Source organism: Chenopodium quinoa, unplaced genomic scaffold, assembly GCF_001683475.1.
Source record: "Chenopodium quinoa cultivar QQ74 unplaced genomic scaffold, ASM168347v1, whole genome shotgun sequence".
NCBI lineage: Eukaryota > Viridiplantae > Streptophyta > Magnoliopsida > Caryophyllales > Amaranthaceae > Chenopodium > Chenopodium quinoa.
The window spans coordinates 2,174,598-2,184,083 of NW_018744988.1; the positions used below are offsets into that span (position 1 = coordinate 2,174,598).

The 9,486-nt window shown below is 32.2% G+C and overlaps 1 protein-coding gene across 1 annotated transcript; it reads right to left on the reverse strand.

The window, feature by feature from the left end:
• Positions 1-5,376: 5,376 nt before the first annotated feature.
• Positions 5,377-9,150, reverse strand: LOC110706645 (transcription factor bHLH94-like). Its single transcript, XM_021884596.1, has 3 exons — positions 8,173-9,150; positions 7,013-7,528; positions 5,377-5,716 (listed from the first exon to the last, which is right to left on the reverse strand). The coding sequence occupies exons 1-3, from the start codon at positions 8,728-8,730 to the stop codon at positions 5,615-5,617; spliced, it is 1,176 nt and encodes a 391-aa protein (XP_021740288.1). The 5' UTR covers positions 8,731-9,150; the 3' UTR covers positions 5,377-5,614.
• Between the last annotated feature and the right edge of the window lie 336 nt (positions 9,151-9,486).

Below are 9,486 nucleotides of genomic sequence, written 5' to 3' on the forward strand. Positions count from 1 at the left end.
TGGATCATATATATATATTTGTTCTTGTACGTCTTTTTCAATTTCAAAATTATTTACAGACATTATAATTGTCGGGCAGAAGTACTTACATTAATGACTCCAACAAAAATCATGTATAGAATCTCATCACCTCAGCTATTTATTGGCCTTTTGTCAATTCACGGCCAATTGATGATATGAATCTAATCAATTTGCATGTTGGCGTGTTAAATGTTATTTCAAACAGATTGTTACTGTATTTGGAACTGGTCTCCCTTACTAATTTTGCTAACTTTTGTAACAAAATTAGTTAAAGAGTATTATTAATTACAGAACTTTTAACTTTATTGATGTCATGGTCACTTTAACTTCTTTAATAAATCTATACTGTATATTGTAGTCTTGTAGGACTTTCATTCGATCTTATTCAACTTCATTACCAACTAGTATGGACTACGTATCTCACGTTTAAATGAAAAAAACTACCTATTAGCTCAATACAACTTTTTACAAGATAAATTTGTTCTGTAGATCAGACCAGAGTTATACCCATGTCAAAGACTGGGAGGAAATATATATATTATATAATACAGTACTAGGGAGTAATATTATACAAGTATAAAGCATTAAAAAAAAAAAAAATTGACTTTTACCACCTTCAAATAAACACTTAATTGAATTTACCACCTCTAAAAATAAGATTTACTTTACCACCACATAAAAATAAAAAATAAATAATTAAGTTTTACCACCAATCATCTCCAACTAACGGATTCCGTCCATAAATCCGTTAGTGGGGCCTACCTTGCACACATGTTGCGCATATTATTGGGTAAATTAAAAAAAATTAAAAAAAATTAAAAAATAATCACATCCATCAATCAGTGGTTGTTGCCACCGTCAGGACCCCCACCGTCGGACTGGCTACGACCAGCCCCACCACCTAACCGCTACGACCAGCCCCCACCACCTAACCGCTACCACCGCACAGCCACAACTGCCGCACTGATTTCGACCCCCTTTCCACCAATTTTCGACATCAAAACCCTAGCCACCAAATTCCGATCACCCATAAAGCCCCTTCTAAGTCCGACCACTCTAAAAACCCTAGCCACCACCAAATTTCGCACTCCTAAAACCCTAGCCACCACCTAATTCCGACCACCTCCTTAACCCACACCCCAAATTCCTACCCCTCCTTAGTCCCACATGAAATTTCGACCAACCGAGGTAGTTGATTTTGTTACTGGATGGTTTACATGGAAGATCGGGGAAGACGAAAAAAAAACATCAAAAAGGTGGGCCCTACTAACGGATTAATGGACGGAATCCGTCAGTTGGTGGTAAAATCGAATTTTTGAAAATTTTGTTGGTGGTAAAGTAAATCTTTTTTTATATAGATGGTAAAATCAATTAAGCTGTTTTTTTGGAGGTGGTAAAAGTCAAATTTTTCTTAAAAAAACTATGGTATTCACATTTAATTTTAGATATAATGTAAAGAATATAATCATTACAACAATGATTTTAAAAATGCAATGATGTTTGGAAGAAATCTAGTGGCATTTATGTTGTTCCATCTCTGTCATACCCCCTGGCCTAGGAACAACAATGAATCTCCTTTTCCCTATACCCATATCAACTTTTTATTCCTTTATTATGCTTTATTATGCTTTTTGCATAGTTCTCCCTACAATAATGTCACTTTAATTTCATTTAATTTATTTTTAATCACAAAAAAGGTTGTTTAGCCATGTACGGAAAGTTTATGTGGGGGAATTAATGTCTTATGAAGAATATAGTAAGATTAGTAACAGTTAATATTGTTCAAAAACAAGTTGTGCATGGAACCATGGATTGTTATAGTTATTTCTTATTTTCTTTACAATATTTATAAACATTTTAATATATATATAAAGCCCTTGTAAAAAAAATAATAAAATAAATAAAGCCCTTACGAATGTACAGAAAATAAGAAATACTTATATTTCCTAATTTATCCAATGAAAAAATTGTGCATGGATCGATATAGTTATTGCTTCTTAATAAATAAATCAGAGGTTTTTCAATGTGGCAAGCCACATAGTGCGGCACGGTTACTTGTTTGGTTACTTGTAGGGTGTTACTTGTATTATGAGATTACTTGTATGGGTTACTTGTAGGTTGTTACTTGTATTATGAGGTTACTTGTATGGGTTACTTGTATGTGTTACTTGTATTCTGAGTAACTCCAGACCAAAATCTCATATCAAACCAGTAACACCCTACAAGTAACCCCTGATCAAAACCAATAACAGCCATACAAGTAACCCTAAAATACAAGTAACCCTAAAATACAAGTAACACCTGATAGATCGAACCAGTAACACCCTACAAGTAACCCCGACCGAAACTAGTAACATCCATACAAGTAACCCCAGATTACAAGTAACACCTACAAGTAACCCCTGACAAAACCAGTAACACCCTATAATTAAGTAACCCCGACCAAAACCAGTAACACCCATACAAGTAACCCCAGAATACAAGTAACACCTACAAGTAACCTCGGATAAAACCAGTAACCCTTGTCACATCATGTGGCCAGCCACATACAAAAATTTGTATAAGTCAATTATTGCCAAATTAACTTGTTATTGCTTCTTATCTAGTTGTATCATTTAATATTTCAAGCTACTCTCTTTTTAGTTAGTTTTTACTCCAATAGTGGTTAGTTGATACTTGATAGACCTATTTGTTAATTATATGAGTCTCACTTGTCAAGTTGTCAATCAATTTGTTTGACAATCTAATTAAATTGGGTATGTAGTTTGCAAATTAGATAATTTTTCATTTTAATTCTAATGGTTAAGCTATTAGTTTAAAACTTCAATAAATTGCAAGAAAGTTGATCTCTAATTACATATTAGTGCATGTAGATTGATGGTTTTTTTTTTCGTATTTAGAGAGCCACATGGGTAGATTATGAGAATCGATCATAGCTCAAGATCAGATTCTCTGAAACCGGGCAAGTGTTGACGTTCTATGTATATTTTGTTGTTATAAATATTTTTTACAAGTAATTAATATAGTATATAATAATGTGAATTGGACAATAGTCTATATTTTTTTTAAATGAAAAAACACACAAGAGGTAAGGTCAGTATTCTTTCAAAACTATAACCCAATCTACTAATCAACCGTCGCCAAATGAATTATTTTTTTATTTGACTTGCAATAATTAGTGCTCCCTCCATCCCCAAAACTTCGACCCTTTTAGCCTAATTTTAATCTCAAAATGATCGACTCATTTGCATTAAAAATACCCACCAATTTACACCAGTATTTGTGCAAAATTAGTTTTCTCATATAAAATTTTGTTTTCTCATGAATTTTTAATACTTCATCTCTCTATTTTATTACAAACCCCATGTAAATTTATATTTCCAATATGTTTTTATTTCTTTTATTTAAGTTTCTTAATGTTGAGCTCATGAGAAAACCCACATGTGAGTGAAAGTGTTGTTCCACATTTCCCACATTGAAAGAGTATAAAAGTGAAGAGAAATAGTGGGATGCGTATCCCACATTGAAGAAAGGATAAAGGAGAAAGTCGTGTCCACTTTATAAGGCTAAAGGGTTACTCCCCTCATTGCCATATGATTTTGAGGTGGAACCTCCTTGGTCGTTTAAAGTGGACACTTGTGACGGGAGTGACCCAGACTCGTTTATCACTTAATAACCGCAAAGTATTAGGGACGGAGGGAGTAATTATTTAACTGTGTTTGTGTTAATCAACTGTCGACAAATTAATTAATTGTCCCACAGTAATATTCTAAAGATGTCTTAGTCAAATTCTTTTTCAATTTTGTTGACGTGAAATTCATGCATGTTACATTGTTACAAAGAGCCGCACTGTCGGGCCAAAGATGAACCCTTTTTTGTTGTAGCATAAAATCTCAATGGGTCCAACCCTTAATTTTTGATTAATCTAGACAATTATTGGACTTGTTAATTCCAAACACTATGAGAGTAGAATGATACTCAAAACTTAGCTTGTAGGAAAAGCCAATGTTTATGGCTAATATATCATTCTTTTTTGTGAATGCCAACTAGATTAATTAATTAAAAATTTCAACGACAATATTATTCAAGCTGTAATTATAAGGGTCATCCATCTCATAATATCTATTGCGGTTCTCTTTACACACAAAAATAAAATCGATCTTTCCTGTTGATCTCTGAGTTATACTAGCTGAAATTGTCAAGTAAAGCTCAATGTGTGAAAGCAACATTGTCAATTGTTTGTTCCTATACACAAACTCATAAACACTATTAACAAGTCCAATAATTGGAAGTGACTTCGATTGCAATTATATTTGATGGATTATATAACTGTTCAAGTACTATCTGTGACATTGTTAACATATAACAACTAAACTGTATCTTTGTAGACACTTACAAGCAGGTAAAGACATGGAGACAAATAAACCTGAATGAATTGCAGAATATTTTGGCCCTGAAAATTATAATTTTTTTTTTATGATTGGACATTTGACACAAAAACTCCTGAACCTTTAGAAGTTTAACCTTCTGTTTTTTCAAAAACATCATAAGTATTTCTATATTTTTTTTTAGTTAGAAATATCAAACACACATACTGTTTCTGAATATATGCGACAGTTTGATTTTCATTAACACTATTTATGTAATCATATTAATTTTGACCTTATATTTTTAAAGAAGTACTAGTACATAAAAATCAAATTTTTTATTTATTTATATGAAGTAGCATATATCCATTCAAAAAAGTAGCATACATTTATGGTTAAACTTGTGCATTAATATGTGAATTAATTTATTAGTATACATATAAACGAGGGAATTCTAACAAATACTTGTAGTTTAAGTTTGGTATTTTAAAAATATATATTAAGACGAATTGAATCAACAAGATTCTCAACATTATCTATAAATAACGAAAAGTAATTGATAGGAAGATGTTTTTTTTTTTTTGGTTGGTAAGGAAAATGGCTCTATTGAGCCAAAACCTATCATAGGTCTTTTTGAACCGGGTTAGCGGACTAGGCAATTTGGGAGTTGGGGGTAAGGGTAAGGGATCCCCACCCCAGTGTGTTTCTAATGGGTTTTGATCTCATAACCTCAAGGTTGAGATATGCAAACTTTACTACTAGACCAAACTATGTTTGTTAATCGATATGAAGATGTGATTTGTACTTTGTTAAATAAAAAAAAAAGTGATTTGTACTTTGTTAAATAAAAAAAAAAAGTGATTTGTACTTTGTTAAAAAAAAATAAAAAATTGTGATTTGTACAAAAACTCAATACAACAATAAACTAAAATTATACTCCTACTTGGTATAAAAAATAAAATAAAAATAAAGAAAGAAGTAACAATAATGCACAAAAAAGGCCTTCTGAAATCAAGCTTTACCCCACCATGGAAAAGGGGTAATTTAACAGTATTACAGTAAAAAGATGAGGTATGGCGAAAAAAATGAGCTATTAATGGGAAAAAAAATATTGTGGATAATATAAAGGGCCAACGATTTTAAATAATTGAAAACCCCCTTACCTAGCCTGTCATTAGCGCTACTAATACAGATTATTAAAAGCTTAAATTATATGCATAATCATATTAAAGTGACTGATCTACAGCTTCCTCTTTGATTTGACCAAGAATATGATTAGCAGCAGCCGCGATATCATCAACTGAATTCAATTGGCATCCTTCCTCGACCTATTTTACAAAAATAATATTTAATTAACTATAGTTTAAAAATAAAATAAATTAATCATGGAACAAATATATGCACAATTGAAAATAAAAACCCTTATAACTTGATCATGGAAAATAAAAAGACATTATATTGAGATAAGAATATATTGTGATATGATATTATGAGAATATTAGGGTTAGATATTCCTAACTATTGTCTATATATATTGTAATGTGATCGAATATGAAAGATGGGAAAATACAATGGAAAAATACATAGAACTATTTTCCCCAATATTTTAACACATTAACAAAATAACAAGGCTTAATAAGGTAAATATTGTGTTGAGTTTGGTATTTTGGTGGCTCTAGGAGGGAGTGGACTTGGTTATTTATGGTTAAATAATGTAATGGTGATTGCGGAGACTATACACAAAACTCGTACAAGCAACAACTTAATTTCTAAGTAACCAAAGATCAAAGCCGTTAATATAATCAGCTAGTCAGACGTTCACATGTTATTTTCCCTAGCATCTAAAGGTACACAAATGCATGTTCCGCGGTGAACCTAACCACACCCATCGGCCATCGTAAGTACAGCTAAAAATTCCTTCGGAATCAATTGGTCGTACACTTGGTAAAAGCTTACTATAAAAAGGAAAACACACACCTCATAAAATAATTATAGGTAATCCTATGAGATAATTGAGCAAATAATGAAATAAATAATACACACGTTCCTCTATATACATTTTATTTGTCGTATAGATTTGGCTAGTGAAACATGTCTTTTGTTATTTATTATATCGAATAATTTAACTATCATAACCGATAAATGCGGAATTACACTATTTTATTTTCTCCCTAATTTTTATACGACCTCTAATTTAATAAGTACTCTCTAAGCTACATAGTCCTCTATTAAGAGTACGTGTTGTTAGCTGAATGGAATGTTCAACATCTCTTAGCTCTTTTCTTTGTCTCTTTGTCTCTAAAGAATGCCTACCATAGTAAGATAAATTACAATTCATTGTTTTTAATTCATATTTCTGTGAGAAAATCACCGTCAAATAGGAAAAACATTTAGAGATGCAGGGGAACTATTAACCATTTATAATTATTGATGTAGGTGAAAGTTTTGCTTTGCTAGACAAATTAGGACATTTTTTTAAACAGAGTTAAAAAAAAAAAAAAAAATCTTTTTCCAAATCATCATTTCACCAAACAATAAAGTCAAAACAGGAACAACAAAAGGCAAGGAAGAGAACACAACAAATCAAAAATAAGTAATCAAAGCAAATAATAGAAGAAACAAACCTTGAGGCTTAAAGAGTAAAGGACGAAAGAGTCAACAGTAGTGACGTTAAGATGAAGAACATTTAAACGAAGACCCTGAAATCCTGCTATTAATTTTATTAGTTGCTTTGCTTCTTTCTTTGCCAATATCTTCACGTTTGCATGGCTTTCCACCATTGTCACCTCTATGTCACCCACACCTGAGTTGCTACAACTCACTGAGTTGCCACTACTTCCTGAACCGGAACCGGAACCTGACCCGGGCGAGCTAGGTTTTGACCTAGTTGAGTATTGTGGGAAGCTGAAGAAGTCAGCAAATGGTGTTGGTTCTGTACAAGAATCCAACTTATTATGACTACCAACATTTTTGTTTTCGTTGTCGCCACCGCCTTGTGGTGGTGGTGACGTTGGATTTTGGTGGTGGTCGTGACAGCGGGGTTGTTTGTTTGATGTCTTTTGTGCCTCCATTGACTGTAATAGTTGCTCTAGCTCTTTCACATAGTTTATTGCTCCTCCAACTATTGATGCTTGATCTCCCTTTAAAAAAAATTTATCATTTCCTTTAGATCAAAAAGTTACTTTACATTTAAAATGCCACAATATCTAGTTACTTTACATTCAAAAAGTTACTCGGAGTAACAAAATATCGTTCACATTATAATTCAAAAACAACTATTTCAAAGTTGCAAATAAAAATTAACGGAGATAGTATATACACAAAAATAATTTTGAATCTACATTATTATACTAGTATAAAACATAAATATACTCGCTCTGTCTCTATTTGTTTTTTTATTTAAAATCTTATTTCCTGTTGACTAGTTACTTTACATTTAAAATGCCACAATATCTAGTTACTTTACATTCAAAAAGTTACTCGGAGTAACAAAATATTGTTCACATTATAATTCAAAAACAACTATTTCAAAGTTGCAAATAAAAATTAACGGAGATAGTATATACACAAAAATAATTATGAATCTATATTATTATACTAGTATAAAACATAAATATACTCGCTCTGTCTCTATTTGTTTTTTTATTTAAAATCTTATTTCCTGTTGGCTAGTCATTGAAAACAAAAATTAAACTTAATTTGAAATGAAGGAAGTATAATATAGAGTAATCGATAAAAATTAAAAAAAAAAAATAAAAAAAAAAAAATGAATGAACATACATACCCTTTGAACATAGGAAGGAGGCATCAAGGACCTAATCACAGCAAGATACTCATTCATCTGTTTCCGGCGATTTCGCTCCACAGCAATGTGAGTCATCCTTTGGTGTTCCACTTCCTCTTTGTTTTTACAACTCCGCCGCCGTCTCTTCCTCCGAACCCCACCACTTACAGGGGGTTCGGCAGCTGTAGACGGCGCCGGGGCTTCGCCGGATTGATACAAATGATCTTCCGGCGAAGAATAATCAGCTGTAGTAACATACTGCTGATGATGTTGCTGTTGTTGTTGCCATTGAAGGATATTATTTTGAATGATAAAATCAGGGGTTGTAATAGTATTTATGTTATTATTGAAGTCGTAAATATTATTATTATTATTGACGAGATCAAATAACCCAACATTTAAAGGTAGTTTAAAAGTATCTTCGAAAAACTTAGAGGGATGATGAGAAAAATAATTATTGGAAAACTCAAAGTTGATACCAAAATTATTAGTAGTAGTAGAACAGGGATTATTATTAATTAGTGGGTCTTGAAAGAACACCACTGCTTCTAATGCCATAATTAGGTGATAATAATGATGATTAAGAGAGAAATAATAAAAAGAAGTTGAAGGAGAGAGACCAAAAAATGTGAGGAAGAAAAAAGGGATAAGGAGAGTAGCTTTATTGGGGGGTAGACAGCTTTATTATATAAGCAATTAAGGGTGTCATAAAATAGAAAAATAAAGGGAAAACACAGAAAAAAGGTGAAAATATATGGTTGAAGGTTCCAAGAGATACAGTACTACTGTGAGTAATCAGGAATACAGTGTTTGTTTAAAACTACAGGCTATGCCTTCTTGCACGTGAGGCTTTTTCAGAGTGAGTGAGAGAGAGAGAGGTGGGGGAAAATGAGGAGGTGCGCAATTTTACAACGATTTGAATGGATTTATGATGATGATTGTGTAAGTGGAGTAATTATAAGTTTGAGGGAGTTTTAAAGGGGGGGAGTTTGAGGGAGTTTTAAAGAGGGGGGGGGGGGGTTCTACTTTGGAGAGATTTAATCAACAAGTTGATTATTAACTATATGTGTCTTTTGTGTGCTTAGGTTTATGTGGGAGATTTGAGTTCATTCAGTGTATCGAGTTTATAAGGAAGATACCCTTGGTCCATGAAAATGGCCAAATACAAGTTTATACGTCAGATAAATGAATTTTTGTTAATTTGGTGGCATTTTGGTAAGGCAAAAGCTAATAAGCGCCCCCGCGACGTTAGATAAAAGAATTAAAATGCAAATATTAGAGTAAAATTAACATTAATTACACCGAACGACGCGT